Genomic DNA, 22,608 nt, shown 5'->3' with positions numbered 1-22,608 from the left:
GCGCGATCCTCCTGTCTCCACCTCCCAAGTGCTGGGATTACAAGTGTGCACCACCACGCCCGGCAAGTTACACACACTTTGAAAAGACACACAGACGCCGGGCGTGGTGGCACACACTTGTAATCCCAGCATTTGAGAGGCTGAGGCCTGAGGATCGCGGTTCGTGGACAACCTCAGCTACTTAGTGAGGCCCTCTGCAACTCAGTGAGACCTGGTTTCAAAATAAAGAATAAAAAATAGGGCAGGGGGTGTAGCTCAGAGGTTGAATGCCCCTGGGTTCCATCCCCAGACCCGCAAAAAAAAAAAAAAAAAAAAAAAAAAAAAAGAAAAGAAAAGACACACAGACATTGTGCTTCAAGTTAAGACTGTGAGTCAGGTGTATTCATTTCGAGTCACCCCTCCATGCCAGTCTGGTACGGAGCTGTATTTCTATTTTCTGTATTTCTATCTTTCTAATAAACTTTTTTAAATCTTAAAAAAAAAAAAAAGCTAAGACTGTGAGTCTTTTCAGCATGCCAGGACAAATGTTCCATGGCACTGGGGTGGGCCCCTCAAGGGTGCGAAGTGCGCCGTCAGCATCTGTCCCCCATGCCTAACATAGAGCCACGTATGCAGTCCCATGATGAGATGCACTCGCACCCTGAATAGGGCACCTTCTTTGCCTTCTTCACAAGAGGAAGGTGTTCCTATATGCATATAGGAAAGCACTTTGACTTGATGTCTGATTCTGTCCAAAAGAAGAGGCCAACTCAGGGGCCGTAACTGCAGCCGGTGGTTTCTCCTGTGGCAACAGCAGGCGCCTCTGATGGCCTCACAGCCAGGCCAGGACAGTCAGCCGTGATTGCAGGGAGCCTCACTAAGTAGCTGAGGCTGTCCAGGAACCTATGATCCTTCTATCTTGGCCTCCCAAAGGCTGGGATAAAAAGTGTGCACCACCACACCTGCTTTTAGTCTTATATTTGTTTTGTTTTGTTTTGTTTTGCAGTACTGGGGATGGAACCCAGGGACATTTTATCTCTGAGCTATACCCCTAGCCCTATTTTTATTCTTTATTTTGAAACAGTCTCACTAAGTTGCAGAGGGCCTCACTAAGCAGCTGAGCGTCTGTGAACCTTCGGTCTCAGCCTCCCAAATGCTGGGATTACAAGCGTGTGCCACCATGCCCGGCCTTTATTTTTCATTTTGAAATAGGGTCTCAATAGGTTGGGCCTCCCCTCTCCTTCTCCCACTTGACGCCTCAGCGGGGACAGGAGGCAAAACCTCGGAAGCCAGAAGTGGAGATATCACGGAGACTCCAGGTGTCACGAGACTCCGAATATTGCGAGACAGACTACAGAGGGCGCGAGACTACAGAGGTCGCGAGAGAATCGGCATCCCTATAAAACATCGGTGCTTCCAATCTGCCACGTGACTCAGCCGGGGATTGGGACTATGCGCAACTCTCCAAACACATAGCTCGTTGGTCCCTTCCCCAATGACCTGCTGACTCCCCGAAGGTGCCTAGTCCAAATAAAGCAGCAGTTTTGATAACCTGGCTGCTATTTTACCTCCTTCGCAACTCCCAAGCTCTAGTTTCATTCATTCAATTGGTACCAAAACCCGGGATGTGTGGACGATTTTTTTGTATTTTGTTTTCCTTTTTTTTTTTTTCTTTCTCTCTTTTTGAGCCCCGGATCTCCAACCCACCAGCTGCTTGACTGCAAGGTCCCACGCCAGTGCTCAGCCCACAGCCATGGCTCTGCCCGCTGCCACCAAGTGCAGACCACTGCCACCAAGTGCAGACCACTGCCACGTTTGGGCTCCATGCCCTGCGGTTGCCGCCGGAACCTCTGCCTGCGGCCGCAGCAAACACCTCCACCCAACCAGCCGCCAGCCACCAGTGCCACCCGCCACAGGCACCTCTACCCGCCTCGCACCAGGCTTACTGGGCGGTGCACAGCTGCCGCTGCCACCAGCACTGCCACAGCCGCCTGCGCCGCCTGCCACTTGGGCCTTGCAGCTGCTGTGTGCCCTGCAGCTGCCCAGGCCCTGCCATGCACCAGCGCCGCCCCCACTCTTTCTGCCCACTGCTGCTGCGCTCGGCCGCTGCCACTGCACTCTGGTGCTGCCGCTCCAGCCCCTGCAGCTACTCAGGCCTCTCTGCACGCCCACCGCCACCATTCCGGCTCAGCATTCCCGCACACGGCAGAGGTTTTTCAAACAGGGTAAGCTCACTCCCCTTCTCTTGGTCAGCAGGTTACAGCTTTTTGCCTCTCTGGACTTGGATCCTCCCTTTCTGCCAGTCCACTGGGACCCCAAAATCCAAGCGCTTGGTGATCCACTGTCCCCTGGTCCACTGGGACCTCCCTCCAGATGACCAGGTAGTCCTCCAGGTCTGAGAAGGGATTGAGACATTTTTCCCGATCTCTTAACTCCCGTTTCTGAACGATTGATCAGGAAAATGGGGACCCTTGTTTCCTGTTCTTCGTTTTCACCCACGAACCAATTATGGGAAGCCAAATCTCCAAACTAGTGGAGGACTTATGCCCTGGCCTCAATATGATTTGGATAATGGGTTGCGGTGGCCCAAGAATGGTTAGCAACTTTCGTAAGTGGTCCGGTACATGGTTGGAAGTCCTTTATGTCCAGGCCTTTTTTTTTTTTTGCACTCCATCGCTCCGACCACTCTTCCCTGTCAGCTGCCATTTTCCCATCAGCCACCATTTTGTGTTGGCACATTGTTGCTACCTTGTGAAGTCACAGTCTCCATCTTGGTCACCATGTGGCAGTGCACAGATGCCACCTGGTGGTCTTTCTGGGTTACAGGCTAACTCGAGGCCAGCCTAAAATTTTGCTGAGTCACAGGCACAGTCGAGGTTTTGTGGAGACACATGGATGCCATTGTCTGACCCGGCTGGGTTACAGGCGTCACTTTCTGAGGACCCTGATCCACAGCATCTCTCCTCACCACCCCGGCCACCATCCTATTCCAGGACAGCCTCCCACTCTATCCCGCTTCACCATCCTCCCTTAAAAAACCAACTCAGGAGGCTTTTACCCGCTTTACCCTCTTAGATCCATGTAGTGAGGTAGGATCTATGGTACTGGCAACTCATTTTATTGGGAAATCAACCCGATATTCAGAAAAAAAATTATTTTCAGGTTTATTTTTTTTTATTGGTGCATTGTAATCATACATCACATTGGAATACAAGACTTGAGAGGATATACAAGCACACATCATCCAATTAGCCCTCATACAGTCCCCATCCCACTCCCTCCCCCTCCCTTGATCCCATGCTTGATTGGTGATTATCTTTGATACATTTGTTTACATACATCCTGAGTTTTAAAGAGGTTCCATCCTCCCCCATCCCACCCCCTCTGATCAGTCAACTTAACTGCTTCTCTATAGGGCCCTTTCTACAACTCAACCTCCTCCTTATACCCCTTTCCTCCTAGTTTTTGCTAATTAGGGGAAGCATCTGGTTTTTATTTTCTGTGATATTTCTCTGTGCATGCTGCATTGCAAGTTCCGATCTCATCTTGACGATCTCATCTTGACGGCCCCAGTAGTGGCCTGGCCACTCTGATCCCGACCTCACTGGCTCCAGCACTGGCCTTGCCTCATGGGAGGCCCCAATCCTAGCCTCGCTGACCCCCGCACTGGCCTAACCCCTCGGCTGGCTCCGATCCCGGCCTCGGAGGCCCCAGCACTGGCCTTGCCTAATGGCAGGCTCCGATTCCGGCCTCACTGATCCTGGCACTGGCCTAACCCCTTGGCAGACTCCTATCCTGGCTTTGGAGGCCCCAACACCGGCCTGGCCTCATGACAGGCTCCTTTCCCTGCCTCGCTGGTCCTGGCACCGACCTAGCCCCTCGGAAGGCTCCGATCCCGGCCTTGGAGGCCCCAGCACTGGCCTTGCCTCACGGCAGGCTCCAATCCTGGCCTCAGTGGCCCTGGCACTGGCCTTACCCCTTGGCAGGCTCCCATCCTGGCCTTACTGGCCCCGGCACTGGCCTAACCCCTTGGCAGGCTCCGATCCCGGCCTCGGAGGTTCCAGCACCGGCCTTACCTCACGGCAGGCTTCGATCCTGGCCTTGCTGGCCCCGGCACTGACCTAGCCCCTCGGCAGGCTCCGATCCCGGCCTCGGAGGTTCCAGCACCGGCCTTACCTCACGGCAGGCTTCGATCCTGGCCTTGCTGGCCCCGGCACTGACCTAGCCCCTCGGCAGACTCCTATCCCGGCCTCGGAGGCCCCAGCACTGGCCTTGCCTCACGGGAGGCTCTAATTCTGGCCTCGCTGGTTCCTGCACCGGCCTAACCCCTCGGCAGGCTCTGATCTGAGCACCCTCTTCACCCAGCAGGTTGTCCCACGTTCCCGAGGGTGTGTGGTGGTAGCATTCTACCTCTGGGGTTATTTCTTCAAAAGTTCCAGGTGTATTGCATAAGATCTCTGCCTCCCCTGAGTACTGGCCACTGCCATTGCTACTGCCTCCACCATTTCAAATCTTTACCAAGCTCTTTTCCCACACTGCATGTTGTCCAGTGTTCCTAAGCATGTGCGAAGGTAGCATTCGACCATTGGGGTAATTTCTCCAGAAGATAAGGTTGGTAGGATCAGATTTCTGCCTCTCCCAAATACCAGCTTCCACCACCATCGCGGCAACCACTGCTAACACCGCCTTCCTCCTAGGTCTCCGCTAAACTCTCTCCTTACAGGTGATGTCCAGGATTCTTAAGGATGTAGAGAAGAAGCAGTCCTCCTTTGCGGGGAATTTTTCCAAAAGTTCCAGTTCAGTTGGATATGTTTTGTCTGCATCTCTAGTATCCTGGCTGCTGCTGAGGCCATCTTAACCCCTCTCCAATATTTTTCTTTTTTCTCTTCCTTTTTTTTTTTTTTAAATAAGAGAAGACAGTATGTGTGGTTTGAGGAGGTTGTGGGATCAGGCACTCGGTAGCAATGAATTTTTTTCTTTCCTCCCAAGAGTGGAGTCCAACAGCCTCACCACGCAGAGCAGAATCTGCTGTTCTAAGCGCACCACGGCCTGGTGCAGCACAGCAGTGCTGGGTTCCTCTGTACCTGCAGCTGGGCCTCCTGTTTGGTACCGGGCCTCCCGGAACTCGGGATCGGCCTCCTGCCTGGCACCATGCCTTTCCGGGGGTAGAGTGGGCCGCCCGCTCCTACCCGGGGCACTGGACCTTCCGGCCCAGGCCTCCGGACTTTCAGGGAGCTGGAGTGCCCCGCGTGACCGCCACCTGGGGCCCCAGGCCACAAGGCCTCCAGACCTTCAGGGGATCCTGCGTGCACCATGCGACCCCCGCCCAGAGCCCAGTGACTTGTGGCCCAGGCCTCCAGACCTTCTGGGGCCGTGCATGCCCTACACGACCCCCACCCGGGGCCCGGGGCCTTGCGGCCCAGGCCTCCAGTTTTTCCGGGGGGTTCGGCTTGCCCCACACAACACCCGTCTGGGGCCCAAGGCCTTGTGGCCCGAGCCTCTGGTCCTTCCAGAGGTCTGGCATGCCCCGTGCAACCCCTGCCCAGGGCCCAGGACCTTGTGGCCCGCACCTCCAGTCTTTCCGGGGGGCGTGCGTGCCCCATGCGACTCCTGCCCAGGGCCCAGGGCCTCCAGTCCTTCGGGGGGGGGGGAGGTCCGGCGTGCCACGCACAATCCCTGCCCGGGGCCCAGGGCTTTGTGGCCCGGGCCTCCGGTCCTTCTGGGGGGCAGGTGTGCCCCACGCGACCCCCTCCCGGAGCCCAGGGCCTCCGGTCATTCCGGGGGTCCCCAGAAAAAATTTAAAAAGCCTGAGGATGGTCCTCAAACCCCTATTTGAGATTTGGTAAACATGGCATTTAAAGTCTTTAATTCCCAAGAAGAACAGGTGGAGATGGAGTGTACACTCCAACTTCACCAAAAGGCAGATCCCTGGTAGCTGCCCTGTGGTCAGCGGTGGCAGCTCAGCCCTCTGAAGCGCCACCTAGGGGTGGAGGACAGCAATGACAACTACCTCCAGGAACCTGCTTCAAGTGCAGCACGGCCATGCCCACCAACCAGAACATGCCCGGCGTGCGGCCAGGAGGGCCACTGTAAAAGTAATTGCCGTTGGAAAAGCGGTGAGCCCCAGGTGCCTCAACACAGGGAGACCACCCTTCCAGACTAGGCCCCACCACTGACCCTACTTGGCCTGGCCGAAGACTGATGGCTCCTGGACTCCTCAAACTTGATCCTCCTTGCCAGCCCAGGGTAACTCTCAAGGTAGAGGGTAAGCCAATCATCACATACTACAGGGTCTCTATTACAAAACTGCCCTGCCTGAGGCTCAGGCTGAAGAGGTCATTAGTCTAATACATAATTCCCTACACAGGGGACCTAAGGCACTTAAGCTTTTCCTAAATCCCTTATTCTCCTCTCTTGCCTCCTATTCTACTTGTGCTGCTATTTCTCCCCAAGGAAGCCTCCGCTCCTCTTTTCTTACCTACCAAATGAGAGGACACTTGCCAGGACAGGACTGGCAAATTGACTTCACCCATATGTTGTCTCACAAAAAACTAAATATCTTCTTACCATGGTCAACACCTTAACAGGTTGGGTAGAAACTTTTCCCTCAAAGGACGAGACTGCCAGCATGGTGGCCAATGTTCTATGCTTGGACATCATCCCTCGGTTTGGACTCCCTCATTCCTTACAGTCTGATAATGGACCAGCTTTTATTTCCAAGGTTACTCAACAGGTGGCACAAGCCCTTGGCATTTCTTGGAAGCTCCACATACCATATTGACCACAGTCATCAGGAAAGGCACCTTCTTAGGGAACATGCTGACCAATATCTTCCCCAACCTGGGACTGAAGAAGCAGCTCCACCCCCAACAGTCAAAGCCCTTAAGCCAGGGGATCACGTCCTCCTCAAGTCGCTTCAACCAGAACATCTACAGTCTACCTCATATCTGGAAGGGCTCCAAGGGCCAGCAGCTGCTGGGCTCCTTCCCTTCCAGGCAAGGGCCAGTAGTTGATGGGCTCCTGTCTTTCCCGGGACCCGCTCTCATGATTTGCCTTTTCTTTTAATAGCTCCTCATCTGTTAAAGTCTATTTGAACGCACATTACCAAGTTGTCCAGGGTAACCTCCAACTCCTGCTGCAGCCATACTCCCACCTGCCCACTTCCAAAGGACTCGACCTCTCCTGGCCAAGGGGCCCCTACGACACCCCCTGACAGCAAGAAGTAGCTTGGACTCTGTCTCCACCCATTATCACCAAAAGGCCAGGATGATAGGTCGGGTCTCCCCTCCCCTTTCCCCACTTGACCCCTCAGCGGGGACAGGAGGCAAAATCCTTGATGTCAGAAGTGGAGATATCTCGAGATTCCAGGTGTCACAAGACTCCAAACATTACCAGACAGACTACAAAAGTCACGAGACTCCAGATGTCGCGAGAGAATCAGCATGCCTATAAAACATCAGTGCTGCCAGGCGTGGTGGCGCACGCTTGTAATCCCCGTGCTTGGGAGGCAGAGACAGGAGGATCGCGCAGGTTCGAAGCCAGCCGTGTGCGCTGGCTTAGGAGACCCTGTTTCCAAATAAAAATGTAAAAATAGGTCTGGGAGTGTAGCCCGGAGGTAGAAGGGCTTCCAGGAACCCCAGTACCACAAAAAAAAATAAAAAAATAAAACATCAGTGCTTCCGATCCACCACGTGACTCAGCCGGCCAATTGAGACTACGTGCAACTCTCCAAATGTGTAGCTCATTGGTCCCTTCCCCCATGGCCTGCTGACTCCCCAAGGGTGCCGGGTCCAAATAAAGCAGCAGCTTTGATAACCTGGCTGGTATTTTACCTCCTTCACTACTCCCAAGCTCTATTTTCAACATTTCAGGTCTCACTAAGTTACAAAGGGCTTCACTAAGTAGTTGAGGCTGGCTGTGAACCTGTCTCAGCCTCCCAAGTTCTGGGATTACAAGTGTGCGCTATTTTTAATTTTAAGACAAGGGCTCAGTAAGTTGCTGAGGCTGGCCTTGAACCTGCAATTTTCCTGTTTCAGTCTCCCAAGTACTGGGATTACAGGTGTGGGCCACCTTGCCCACCTTAAACTTTGCACAGTTCCTTACTGTGTCAAACTAGAGAGCGCAGAACTTGCAGCAGCAGTGGAGATGATCAGGAGGCAGCACACTCCGAGCCAGCCGCAGGAGCCGCTGCAGCTCCAGGGCAGCACAGTGGCTACTCTCACTCCTCAATTTCTGGGCAGCTCTGAGGACACCACACAGAGCTGATTCCTTGATTTAAGTAACTTCTCTCTCCAAGGGACATCAAGACTATGGCTCTTCAAGTTCACAAGTTTATCCTTTCTGTGTTTATCTTTGTTTAAAAAAAGTATCAAACAGCCGGGCGTGGTGGCGCACACGCATTCGACCTCTGAGCTACTGCCCCTGCCCTATTTTTTATTCTTTATTTTGTAACAGGGTTTCACTAAGCTGCAGACGGCTTCACTAAGTAGCTGAGGCTGTCTATGAACCGTGATCCTCCAGTCTTGGCCTTCTGAATGCTGGGATTACAAGCATGTGCCACCACACCTGGCTTTATTTTTTTATTTATTATTGTTTATTTATTTATTTGGTGGTACTGGGGTTCCTGGAAGCCCTTCTACTCCGGGCTACACTCCCAGACCTATTTTATACTTTTTAAAATTTAGAAACAGGGTCTCTTAAGCCAGTGCGGCTGGCTTCGAACCTGCATGATCCTCCTGTCTCCACCTCCCAAGCGCGGGGATTACAAGTGTGTGCCACCACGCCCGGATATTTTTTATTTTGAAATAGCATCTCACTAAGTTGCAGAGGGCCTCCCTGCATTGTTTAGGCTGGCTGCAAACCTGCAATCCTCCTCTTTCAGTCTCCTCAGTACTAGGATTACAGTTATGCACCTAGTTCTGTTTTTTTTGTTTTTGTTTTTGTTTTTGTTTTGGTGGTACTGGAGGTGGAACCCAGAGGCTTTCTACCTCCGGGCTATACTCCCAGACCTTTTTTATATTTTATTTGGAAACAGAGTCTCACTAAGTTACTGAGAGCCTCACTAAGTAGCTGAGGCTGGCTTCGAATCTGTGCGATCCTCCTGTCTCAGCCTCCCAAGTGCAGGGATTACAAGAGTGTGCCACCATGCCTGGCTCTTTTGTTTTGAAACAGGGCCTCTCTAGGTTGCTGACAGCCTCACTAAATTGCTGAGGCTGAGTCAGATGTAGTGGTATACACTTGTAATTCCAGCATTTGGGAGGCTGAGACAGGAGGATCACGGCTCACAGACAGCCTCAGCTACTTAGTGAGGCCCTTTGCAACTCTGTGAGACCCTGTTTCAAAACAAAAAGTAGGGCTGGGGGATGTAGCTCGGAGGTAGAATGCCCCTAAGTTCCATCCCCAGTATGCAAAAAAAAAAAAAAAAAAAAATTGCTGAGGCTGGTCTTGAACCTGTGATCTTCCTGTTTCAGCCTCCTAAATACTGGGATTACAAATGTGCACCACCACACTCAGCTGTTTTCTGAATTTACTACTAAAATATATAGAAAAAAAGCCAAGCCGGGTGTGATGGTGCACGCTTGTGATCCCAGCATTTGGGAAGCTGAGACAGGAGGATCACCATTTGTGGACAGCCTCAGCTACTTAGTGAGGCCCTTTGCAACTCAGTGAGACCCTGTTTCAAAATAAAGAATTAAAAATAGGGCTGAGGGTACAGCTCAGAGGTAGAATGCCCCTGGGTTCCATCCCCAGTACTGCAAATATATATATATATATATATATATATATATATATATATATATATACATAAATATTTTAATATGAAATATTTAATTGTGTATATTGTAAATATAATACATACTTATAATTTATATATTATGTTTATATATTATAAATAGAATTTATTTAAATACAAATATATAGAGAGAGAGAGAGAAAGAAAGAGAAACCCCCCCCCCCAGCTGGTCCTGACCACTACATTCTAAATACAAATTAGGTCACAGACTCAACCAAATTACGCTTGGTTTTGTTGGAGTTTTAACTTACCAATTTTACAGCTGCAAGCACATTGATGGTCCTCCCTTGAAGACTGTGTCCATTTGCAACAATGTCACCCAATGAATAATAATCGCGAGAGTCTTTAACAGGTAAATGTATCAAAGAGAGTAACTTGGTATCCACTTCATAACTGGAGCAAACTTTTACCAAGGAGTGATTCTCACTGAGCAATAGTTTACAGTTGCTAATGCAAAAACACACAAAAAAGCTCCTATCAATTTTTAATAGAAAAATACTTCCAGGTTCACAGTTCAATTCCTTTTTTGATGCAATTTAGACTATACTAAAACAATTTATACTTCTACTCTTAGAAACAATGAGTAATATTGCAAAATATTTTTGTCTAAAATATATGGTAGCGTACACTTGAAATTCCAGTACTTGGGAGGCTGAGACAGGGGATCCTCCACAATTTAGTGAAACCCTGTTTCAAAATAAAGAATAGAAAATGGGGCTGGTAGTGTAGTTCAGAGGTAGAATGCCCCTGGGTTCCATCCTCAGTAAAATATGTTTTTTTTTTTTTTTTTTTTTGGAACTAGGGATTGAACCCAGGGGAATTCTACCTCTGAGCTAAACCCCCAGCCCTGTTTTTTTTTTTTTTTTTATTCTTTATTTTGAAACAGGGTCTCACTGAGTTGCAAAGGGCCTCATCAAGTAGCTGAGGCTGTCTGCAAACTACGATCCTCCTGTCTCAGCCTCCCAAATGCAGGGATTACAAGCGTGTGCCACCACACCCGACTTTCTATTTTTTATTCTTTATTTTGAAACAGGGTCTCACTAAGTTGCAGAGGACCTCACTAAGTTTCCGAGGCTGGCCACAAACCTGTGATCCTCCTGTCTCAGCCCCCAGGTCCTGGGATTACAAGTGTGTGCCACTATGCCAACACTTTTTCTTTTGAGCAGTGTCTGGAGAGTCAATTTCAGCTCCAGAGATCCTCCTTGCTCATCCCAAGTGATGGCCAGCTCCCACAGCTCTGGACGCGACCCTCCTCCTTTCCACTGCCATTGCCTTAGTGACTCACCTCAACACATCTCTGCCCAACTACGGCCTGCATGTAATCCTTCCTCACATGCAAAGTGATCTTTCTAAACCACAAATATGAAAATGTTATCTCCCAGCTCAAAGATCTTATGTGGCTCTCACCAAGGAATGAACTTGGGTGACAGGCATGCTGCCAGCAGAGTGTTGCTGCTTCTCCCTCCAGCTTGCTGGCTCTTGCGCTCGGCCTATACTCCAGCCGTGTGGGATTATTAAGTTATAAAACTGACTCTTTTATTTTACTTTATTTTTGGTACTGGGGATTGAACCCAGGGACATTCTACCTCAGAGCTACACCCCCAGCCCTATTTTTCCTCTTTCTTTCTTTCTTTCTTTCTTTCTTTCTTTCTTTCTTTCTTTCTTTCTTTCCTCCTCCTCCTCCTCCTCCTCCTCCTCCTCCTCCTCCTCCTCCTCCTCCTCCTCCTCTTCTTCTTCTTCTTCTTCTTCTTCTTCTTCTTCTTCTTCTTCTTCTTCTTTTTTGGTGGTACTGGGGTTCCTGGAAACCCTTCTACCTCCAGGCTACACTCTCAGACCTATTTTTATACTTTTTTTTTTTTTTTGAAACAGGGTCTCTTAAGCCAGTGCAGCTGGCTTTGAACCTGCGTGATCCTCCTGTCTCAGCCTCCCAAGCACAGGGATAACAAGCAAGTGCCACCACGCCCGGCACCCAGCCCTACTTTTTTTTCTTTATTTTGAAACAGGGTCTCACTGAGTTGCAAAGGGCCTAAGTGGTTGAGGCTGTCCACAAATCTGGATCCTCCTGTCTCAGACTCTCAAATGCTGGGATTACAAGCATGTGCCAACTAACCTGGCTCCCCACTTTTTTTTTTTTTTTTTGGTACTTGGGATGAAACCCAGGGGTATTCTACCTCCCAGCTATACCCCTAACCCTATTTTTCTATTCTTTATTTTGAAACAAGGTGTCACTGAGTTGCAAAGAGCCTCACTAAGCCATATTTTTTTTATATTTCTAAACAATTTTATTTTATTTTTTTTAATTTTTTTTATATATAACAATTTTTTTATTGAACATAAATAGTATACATTTACACTATATTTGGTGCCCTCCCCCCCCCGCCCACATTTCCCCCCACACACACACCAATGGTTGTCCAGGTTAACCATGTCTTATTCATAATCTTACACATGTTCAAGTGTAGACCCCCATCAATCGAGACCGGCCTTCCTCCTCTCCTATCTTACCATCCAAACTTAGCTAGTATTTCCCCTTCAATATCTGGAGTCCCTCTGGTATTCTTTGTGTTTCCTAGTTTGGGCATATTAGAGGAACCTGAGACTGTGAAGCTAGTAGAGGAAAGCATAGGTTCAACACTACAACATATTGGCACAGGCAGTAACTTTCTCAACAAAACCTCCAAAGCTCAGGAAATTAAAGCAAGAATAAACAAGTGGGATAACATCAAACTAAAAAGTTTCTTCTCATCAAAGGAAACTATCAATAATCACTAAGCCATATTTTTTATTCTTTGTTTTATTTATTTATTTATTTTTGGTATGGGGGTGGAACCCACAGGCCTTCTACCTCCGGGCTACACCCCCAGACCTATTTTCATATTTTATTTGGAAACAGGGTCTCACTAAGTTGCTGACAGCCTCACTAAGCTGCTGAGACTGGCTTTGAACCTGCAATCCTCCTGTTTCAGCCTCCCAAGCACAGGGATTACAAGCATGTGCCACCATGCCTGGATATTCCTTTTTTTTTTTTTTTTTTTTTTGGTGGTACTGGGGATGGAACCCTTCTACCTCCAGGCTACATTCCCAGGCCTATTTTATATTTTATTTGGAAACAGGGTCTTTTAAGCCAGCAAGTCTGGCTTCGAACCTATGTGATCCTCCTGTCTCCACCTCCCAAGCACAGGGATTCCAAGCACAGGGATGTGCCACCACGCCCGGCCTGGTTATTCTTTCTTTTGAAACAGGGTCTCACTGAGTTGCAAAAGGCCTCACTAAGTAGTTGAAGCTGCCTACAAACCACCATCCTCCTGTCTCAGCCTCCCAAATGCTGGGATTACAAACCGTGCACTGCCACGCCCGGCTCCTCCTAAATTTCTGATTGAAGTAGAGCTTCTTTAGTCATTGCTCTGCTAATCTGATACAGGATCGTTAGTAATGATTCTCCTAACACAAAGATTGTTGATCTCTGTCCTCATCAGATACTTACCTAGGAGTGGCAGGGCTGTACTTTTCTTCTCTTTCTATGTCCTTTCTTTGGATCAGGGGATTATCAATTATCACTAAAACAGAGAGCAAAGTATGTTGGCTTCACACAGTAATAACAAGATTAATCATAAACAAGTGTCATAACAATGAACCTAACATTGGTTCTAATTTGGAGGGACATTGGGGATGGAATCCAGGGCCATTCTACCTCCAAGATAGACTGCCAGCCCTACTTTATTATTTGTTTATATTTATTTATTTATTTATTTATTTATTTATTATTTATTTAGGGGTACTGGGGATGGAACTCAGGGGCCTTCTACATCCAGGCTATACCCCCAGACCTGTTTTATATTTTATATGGAAACAGGGTCTCACTAAATTGTTGAGAGCCTCACTATGTATCTGAGGCTGGCCTCAAACCTGTATAATCCTCCTGTCTCAGCCTCCTGAGTACTGGATTAAATGTGTGCACCACTACACCAGGCCTATTTTATTTTATTTTATTTTATTGTGGTACTGGGGATTGAACCCAGGAGCTTTCTACCTCTGGGCTATACTCCCAGACCTATTTTATAATTTATTTGTAAACAGGGTCTCACTAATTTGCTGAGAACCCCACTAAGTAGCTGAACTTGCGCGATCCTCCTGTTTCAGGCTCCCAAGTACTGGGATTGCAAGCATGCACCCACCACACCCAGCTTATTTTTTATTTTAAAATAGGGTCTCACTTGCCGGGTGTGGTGGCACAGGCTTGTAATCCCAGCATTCGGGAGGCTGAGATGGGAGGATCCTGGTTCTAGGCCAGCCTCAGCTACTTAGCAACTTAGACACTGTTTCAAAATTAAGAAAAAAAAAAATAGGGCAGAAGTGTAGCTTGGAGGTAGGACGTTCCTGGGTTCCATCCCCAGTACCACACACACAAAACAAAACAAAAAAAAAACTTAGGGTCTCACTAAGTTGCTAAATCTGGCCTTTAACTTTCAATCCTCCTATCTCAGCTTTCCAAGTACTGGCATTCCAGGCATGCACCACAGTAGTTCTAATTTTTCTTTCTTTCTTTCTTTTTTTATTTTCTTTCTTTTTTTTTTTTTTTTTTTTTTTTTTGGTGGTACTGGGGATGGAACCCTTCTACCTCCGGGCTACACTCCCAGACCTATTTTACATTTTATTTGGAAACAGGGTCTCTTAAGCCAGTGAGGCTGGCTTCGAACCTGCACACTCCTCCTGTCTCCGCCTCCCAAGCGCCGGGATTACAAACCTGCGCCACCACGCCCAGCGTGAGTAGTTCTAATTTCTAAGTGTGGCTCAGACATCCTTCACAAGTACCTTCTCATGTCACTGTGAAGTATGGGATCTTGGGGTACCGCCATCAGTGTGACCCTAGATGACATTCCCAATGCCTTATGCTTGAGTCTCAACGTGGAACTAATGCAAACATTACCTCATTGAGTTTCACTCAGTATTTGATTTGTTACAACATGCCCTTCAGTAAAACAAACATTCAACTGACCTCTGCTCGCCTCACACCCACCTGGGAAACAACAGTGGGAGGCAGAACGCAATGAGAGACTGAGCAAGCGGCCAGCTGAGTGAGCTGTGGGCGGTGACCGCAGCCCTTCAGGGCTTCATTTTCCCTGGGGCTTTCATCACCTGTGTCTCCTCACATCTTGCAAGGAAACTGAAGCTCAGAGCGGAAATACCTTTCTTGAGGTGGTTGTTTGTTTGGTGGTACTGGGGTTCCTGGAAACCCTTCTACCTCTGGGCTACATTCCCAGGCCTATTTTATATTTTTATTTGGAAACAGGGTCTCTTAAACCAGCGTGGCTGGCTTTGAACCTGCGCGATCCGCCTGTCTCTGCCTCCCAAGTGCAGGGATTACAAGTGTGCGCCACCACGCTCGGCTGGTTTTTCTTTTCTTTTCTTTTTTATTTTTATTTTTTTCGGTACTAGGATGGAACCCAGGGGCATTCTACCTCCCCCAGCCCTATTTTTTATTCTTTATTTTGAAATGGTCTCACAGATTTGCAATGAGCTTCACTAAATAGCTGAGGCTGTCTGTGAACCTTGGTCCTCCTGTCTCAGCCTCCCGAATGCTGGGATTACAAGTGTGTGCTACCACGCCTGGCTCTTTTCTTGAAGTTTTAAATCTAGAAAGGAATAGTGCTAGAATTGGAATTCTTTTTTTTTTTTTTTTCTCAGCACTGGGGATTGAACCTCTGAGTTACACCCCTAAGCCATATATCTATATCTGTCTATCTATCTATAGTGTGTGTGTGTGTGTGTGTGTGTGTGTGTGTGTGTGTGTGTGTCTGGGAAAGAGCCTAGGTGCATTCGACATCCATGCTACACCTCCTGCCCTATTTTTTTTTTATTCTTTATTTTGAAACAGGGTCTCACTGAGTTTAAGAGGGCCTCACTAATAACTGAGGCTGTACATGAACTGTGATCCTCAGGTCTCAGCCTCCCAAATGCTGGGATTACAAGTGTACCACTACACCTGGCTTTTTTTTTTTTTTTTTTTTCAGGTCTGGATATGGAACCCAGGGGCATTCGACCTCTGAGCTACACCCCCTGCCATATTTTTTATTCTTTATTTTGCAACAGGATCTCATTAAGTTGTGGAGGGCCTCACTAAGTAGCTGAGGCTGTCTGCAAACTGCGATCCTTCAGTCTCAGCCTCCAGAATGTTGGGATTACAAGAGTGCGCCACCAGGCCTGGCTCCTAGTTTTTATTCTTTATTTTGAAACAAGGTCTCACTGAGTTGCAAAAGGCCTCACTATGTAGTACCTGAGGCTGTCGTCAAATCACTCCATCACACTAAAATCCTACTTACATCTTAATTATCATTGATTTTAGTTTTTAAAATCCTGTATCTTGAGCCGATGTGGTGGTGCACACACCCAGTTTGTAATCCCAAATGCTTGTAATCCCAGCATTTGGGAGGCTGAGACAGGAGGATTGCAGTTTGAGGACAGCCTCAGCTACTTAGTGAGTCCCTTTACAACTTAGTGAGACCCTGTTTCAAAATAAAGAATAGAAAATAGGATAGGGCTGGGGGTATAGTTCAGAGGTAGAATGCCCCTGGGTTTCATCCCCAGTACCACAAAAATAAATGAGTAAATAAATAAATAATGTGCCAGTATTGGGAAAGGACTTCAAAATGTATTTGAAAATAGCTTTGGAGCCGGGCATGGTGGCACAGGCTTGTAATCCCAGCATTTGGGAGGCTAAAACAGGAGGATTGTGGTTCATGGCCAGCCTCAGCTACTTACTTAGTGAGCTCCTTTACAACTCAGTGAGACCCTGTTTCAAAATAAAGAATAAAAAATAGGGCTGGGATTGTAATTCAAAGGTAGAATGCCCCTGGGTTCCATCCCCAGTACTGGGAAGAAAAAAAAGAAAAAGCCGGACATGGTGGTACACACTTGTAATCCAGGACTTGGGAGGCTGAGATGGGAGGGTCCCAGATTCAAAGTCAGTCTCAGCAAGTAGTGAAACTCAACTGTGTCTTGTTTCATTGTGTCTCCCTCAGAGCATTTGCCACAGCATAGCACAGGAATAATACTGTAGAACACAGTTTAGGAATTGATGCCAACTTACCACACTCACCAACCCTAAAGCTGTCGGAAAGTGATCTGATGTAATCTTCATTGCCCCAGGATGTTGCATTTACAAAATGGGCTGGTGAATCCCGAATGGTGAAACTGAAAGTGTACCTTTCTGATCCAATATCTAAAGGGAAATCAGCCATTTTATTTTTAAGTGGAAAGTTTTTATTTTGAACAAATTATTACTTAATCAAATGATTATTATGATAAAAATATTCAAACATATGGCAGAAAGTGTCATTTCAGATGTACATTCTATAATAAGTTATAGAATAAGTTTTTATAATAAGTTTTCATGAGTTTCAAGGTGAAGTGGTAACAAGCTGCCAGTGTAGCTAGCTCACCTTACAATGGACTGGCCCTTTTGCCCCCTTTTCCCCTTACCTGTGCTTTGGAGGGAGCTTACATGTAGACTTGAATTGACAGATATTAGCTTAGATTCTCCACTTCTTTCTGTATTATTATTATTATTATTATTATTATTATTTATATTTGTGTGATACTAGGATGAAACCCAGGGTCATTCTACCTCTGAGTTACACCCACAGCCCTATTTATTAATCTTTATTTATTTATTTTTTATTTTTGGTGGTACTGGGGGTGGAACCCAGAGGCTTTCTACTTCTGGGCTATACTCCCAGACCTATTTTATATTTTATTTGGAAACAGGGTCTCACTAAGTTGCTGAGAGCCTCACTAAGTAGCTGAGGCTGGCTTCAAACCTGTGTGATCCTCCTGTCTCAGCCTCCCAAGTGCGGGGATTACAAGCGTGCGCCACCACGCCCGGCTCTAATCTTTATTTTTTGAAACAGGGTCTCACTGAGTTGCAGAGGACCCCACTAAGTACCTGAGGCTGGATGTGAACCACAATCCTTCTGTCTCAGTCTCCCATATTTTTACTTTTAATTATTTTATTTTGTGGTACTGGGGATGGAACCCAGGGGCTTTTTACCTCCAGGCTACCCTCCCAGACCTATTTTATATTTTATTTGGAAACAGGGTCTCACTAAGTTGCTGAGAGCCTAAGTAGCTGAGGCTGGCTTTGAATCTGTGTAATCCTCCTGTCTCATCCTCTCAAGTACTAGGATTACATGTGTGTGCCATCACGCCCAGCTATTTATTTATTTATTTATTTATTTATTTATTTATTATTTATTGTACTAGAGATTGGACCCAGGGGCATTTCTGTGTATGTGTGGTGTGTGTGTTACTGGAGATTTAACCCAGGGGCTTTCTACCTCTGAACTATACCCCCAACCCTATTTTATTTTTATTTTAGGACAGGGTCTTGCCAGGCATGGTGGCACACGCTTGTAATCCCAAAGCTTGGGAGGCTGAGACAGGAGTATCCCACAAGTTCAAAGCCAGCCTCAGCTACTTAGTGAGGCTCTCAGCAACTTAGTGAGACCCTGTTTCCAAATAAAGTATAAAATAGGTCTGGGAGTATAGCCTGGAAATAGAAAGCCTCTGGGTTCCACCCCCAGTACCACACACACACACCACACACACACGGTCTTGAGCCAGGCATGGTGGCACATGCTTATAATCCCAGCATTTGGGAGGCTGAGACAGGAGAATTGCTGTCTCAGCAAGTACTTAGATTGCAAGTATGTACTACCACGTTAAGCCTCAGGAGCATTTTTATTTTTATTTTGAAACAAGACATCACAAAGTTACTATGCTCTGGCATCAAACCTGTGATTCTCCTGTCTCAGACTCCCAAGTACTGTACCTTTTAATAAAAAACACTGACACTTTTCTGCGTGCGTGCGTGCGTGCGTGCGTGTGTGTGTGCAGCTATTCTCCCGTTCCTTTTTCATTTTTTGTCTGAGACTGAATCTCAGGGGGTTGTCGAGTCTCACTGCATTGCTGAGGCCCTTGTCTACTCCGTGACCCTCCTGCTCCAGCCTCCTAAGTACTGGATTGTAGGAGCACACCAGTGTCCTGCTAGCACTGACACTTTTTTTCGGGGTGGGGGAGGGCTACTGGGGATTTAACCCAGAGGCATTCTACCTTCAAGGATACACTCCCAGCTTGATTTTATTTCTTATTTGGAAACAGGGTCTCACTAGGTTTCCAAGAGCCTAAGTTGCTGAGGCTGGCTTTGAACCTGTGATCTTCCTGTCTCAGCTTCCCAAGTACAGGGGTTGCAAGCACGTGCCCCTACACCTGACTGTAATGATGCGCTTTTTTTTTTGGTGGTACTGGGGTTCCTGGAAACCCTTCTACCTCTGGGCCACACTCCCAGACCTATTTTTATATTTTTTATTTGGAAACAGGATCTCTTAAGCCAGTGCGGCTGGCTTCAAACCTGCGCGATCCTCCTGTCTCTGCCTCCCAAGTGTGGGGATTACAAGCGTGCGCTACCACGCCTGGCTGTACTGACACTTTTATTTATTTTTGCAACTGGAACCAGTAGCATTCAACCTTTGAGCTGCACCCCCAGCCCGTGTGTGTGTGTGTGTGTGTGTGTGTGTGTGTGTGTGTGTGTGTTATGCTAGTTTTGGCACACCATATTGCATCTTTCATATCAATTCAAAATTTTATTTTTTTTTAAGCCGGGCATGGTGGTGCACACTTGTAATCCCGGCATTCAGGAGGCTGAGACAAGAGGATCACGGTTCACAGATAGCCTCAGCTACTAAGGGTGGCCCTTTGCAACTCAATGAGACCCTATTTCAAAATAAGGAATACAAAATAGGGCTGGGGGTGTACCTCAGAGGTAGAATGCCCCTGGGTTCTATCCCTAGTACTGTTAAAAATTATATATATATATATTACCACAAAAATTATTTTATTATATGTATATATGTATGTGTGTGTGTGTGTGTGTATATATATATATATATATATATATATATGTACATATATATATCCAGGTGTGGTGGTGCACGCTTGTAATCCTCGTGCTTCAGAGGCTGAGACAGGAGGACTGCGCAGGTTCGAAGCCAGCCTCTGCTGGCTTAAGAGACCCTGTTTCCAAATAAAAAACATAAAATAGGTCTGGGAGTGTACACCGGAGGTAGAAGGCCCCTGGGTTCCATCCCCAGTACCACCAAAAATAAATAAATAAATAAATAAATAAATAAATAAATATAAGTACTGCAAAAATTATTTTATTATATACTTACATACATAATAAAATAAAATAAGTACCACAAAAATTATTTTTATTATTTATCTATTTATTTATTTATTGGTGGTACTGGGGGTAGAACCCAGAGTCTTTCTAACTCCGGGCTATACTCCCAGACCTTTTTTTATATTTTATTTGGAAACAGGGTCTCACTAAGTTGCTGAGAGCCTCGCTAAGTAGCTGAGGCTGGCTTCGAATCTGTGCGATCCTCCTGTCTCAGCCTCCCAAGCGCAGGGATTACAAGCGTGCGCCACCACACCCGGCTAAAATTATTTTTATTATATATATTTGCAGTACTAGGGATAGAACCCAGGGGCATTCTACCTCTGAGCTATACCCCTAGCCCTATTTTTTATTCTTTATTTTGAAACAGGGTCTCACTGAATTGAAAGAGCCTCACTAAGTAGCTGAGGCTGTCTGTGAACTGTGATCCTCCTGTCTCAGCCTCCCAGATGCTGGGATTACAAGCGTATGCCACTACGCTGGCTCTAAGCTGACTAATTTAATTACTTTAGTATTGTATACCAAAACTTTTGATAAATGTCAAATAAATCATTAAAAATGTGACTTGTCCTCACATGTATGGCCTTGGATTGAGTATCTGACCGTACAACAGAGGACATAACCATTGCTCCTAAGGAGTCAAACAGGCATGAACAATTAATCAGTTAAATATTCTTTGTTGTAGTCATAAGCTACACTTGACGAAAAATTAAATAAAGAGTTAAATAGGACTCAGCTTTTTCTGTCTGGAAAGCCTTTGACATCTGTTTTCCCAATAACTATACCGATTATTTTCTGAAAAACAAGAGTATAGAAAAATAATATTAAACACAGATGTAGAAGGTAAATTTAATTTCATAGACTTACTATATTTTACTGGCCCTAGCAAACATTTTTTAGTAGGAACCAATTAAATGTATTTATTCCAGACAAACATCTAAAGGAATGTCATAACTGGTCAACTCTACTAGGAAAGGCACAATTAAGACAGCCCTGTTTCTCCTCTCTCAGCCACCAGAGGGGGCCAGCAACTGCCCAGTGCGGGTGGCCCTGGCTGACTTCATCCAAGCACACTCTGATGCAGTTTGACCCTCCCTCCCTCCCTCCCTCCCTCCCTCCCTCCCTTCCCTCCCCCTCCCCTCTCCCCTCTCCTTCTCTCTCTCTCTCTCTCTCTCTCTCTCTCTCTCTCTCTCTCTCTCTCTCTCTCTCCTCTCCCTCTCCCTCTCTCTCGTTCTTTCATTTTATATTGGCGGTAATAGGGATTGAACCCAGGGGCATTCTAACTCTCAGCTACACTCTCAGCCTAATTTTTTTATTGTTTATTTTGAAACAGTATCTCATTGAATTGCAGGGGGCCTCACTAAGTAGCTGAGGCTGTCTGTAAACCAAATCCTCCTGCCTCAGCCTCCCAAATACTGGGATTACAAGCATGCCCAAAACATCTAGCTCCCAATTTATTTATTTTGAAACAGAGTCTCACTAAATTGCCAAGGCTGGCCTCAAGCCTTAGATCCTCTTGTCTCAGCCTCCCAAGTACTGGTATTACAGGCACGCACCACTGGCAATTTTGATCAATTTAAATAATTGTTAGTCAGCCGGGCGTGGTGGTGCACGCTTGTAATCCCCGCACTTGGGAGGCTGAGACAGGAGGATCACACGGGTTCGAAGCCAGCCTCAGCTACTTAGTGAGGCTCTCAGCAACCTAGTAAGACCCTGTTTCCAAATAAAGTATAAAAAAGGTCTGAGGTATAGCCCGGAGGTAGAAAGCCTCTGGGTTCCACCCCCAGTACCACCAATCAATAAATAAATAAATAATTGCTAGTCATATCTAGTCATATGTCTCCTAATTTATAGACAAAAAAGTATTATATTTAGCTGACATAAATACAAAGCTTAAGGAGTCCTAATATCTAACAACTATATTAATGCAATGAGTATCTATGTAGTTGTCTATTATGCAAGCATATGTCCAACCAATCAATAGTGCTAACATAATGTTACCATATCAAGTTTCCTTAGAGAATAATCAAACTACAACTCCATTGAAACCTACCAGATTAGCCATATTTGGATGCAGATCTGAAAGTGCAGTGAGGGTCTTTGATGCAAAAGAGTTCGCCATTTTTTAATCTGGATTTTAGAAAATATAATTTACATGTATAAATTAAAAATCTAAAATAAACCATAAAAATTCCAAAATTAAATACACACAAAAAGAGAAAAGCACTGGATATTTTACTCATTCTTTGGAAAAATTTTATTGTAATAGTTAAATGTTAATTAACACAGGTTTAACCTATACAAAATACGTTCAAAATATCCTTTCATTATTTTGAAGGACATAGCCAGGTAATATCCATATTCTTGTACATTTCATTGCATTATGTTGGAGAAATTCAACTAATGGAAATGGTAAGTAAAACTTTCTAATGAAGAAGCAATGAACAAATAGTTTAAAGTAAACTAGACCAGGCTTCGTGGCACACTCTTGCAATCTCAGTACTTGGGAGGCTGCGATGGGAGACTGCAGGCGCACAGTTAGGCTCAGCAACTTAGAGAGGCCTTCTGTCATTTAGTGAGACCCTGTTTCATAATAATAAAT

The 22,608-nt window shown here is 46.4% G+C and overlaps 1 protein-coding gene across 2 annotated transcripts in view; it reads right to left on the bottom strand.

Moving 5' to 3' along the window:
* Positions 1-22,128, bottom strand: part of MEIOB (meiosis specific with OB-fold) — a gene marked incomplete at both ends in the record, with an annotated part of 44,655 nt that extends 22,527 nt beyond the window's left edge. For both annotated transcript variants that reach the window (XM_080702582.1, XM_080702583.1), the window contains 5 exons: positions 10,024-10,219; positions 13,257-13,329; positions 16,860-16,991; positions 20,744-20,801; positions 22,060-22,128. In XM_080702582.1, the coding sequence (XP_080558708.1) occupies positions 10,024-10,219; positions 13,257-13,329; positions 16,860-16,991; positions 20,744-20,801; positions 22,060-22,128 (528 nt within the window). The remainder of the gene's footprint in view (positions 1-10,023; positions 10,220-13,256; positions 13,330-16,859; positions 16,992-20,743; positions 20,802-22,059) is intronic.
* Positions 22,129-22,608: the final 480 nt, after the last annotated feature.

This window comes from Muscardinus avellanarius (genome assembly GCF_963383645.1).
Source record: "Muscardinus avellanarius genome assembly, chromosome: 10".
Taxonomy (NCBI): Eukaryota; Metazoa; Chordata; class Mammalia; order Rodentia; family Gliridae; genus Muscardinus; species Muscardinus avellanarius.
The sequence above is the reverse complement of the archived record's forward strand: the minus strand, read 5'-3'. Positions and strand labels throughout refer to the sequence as shown.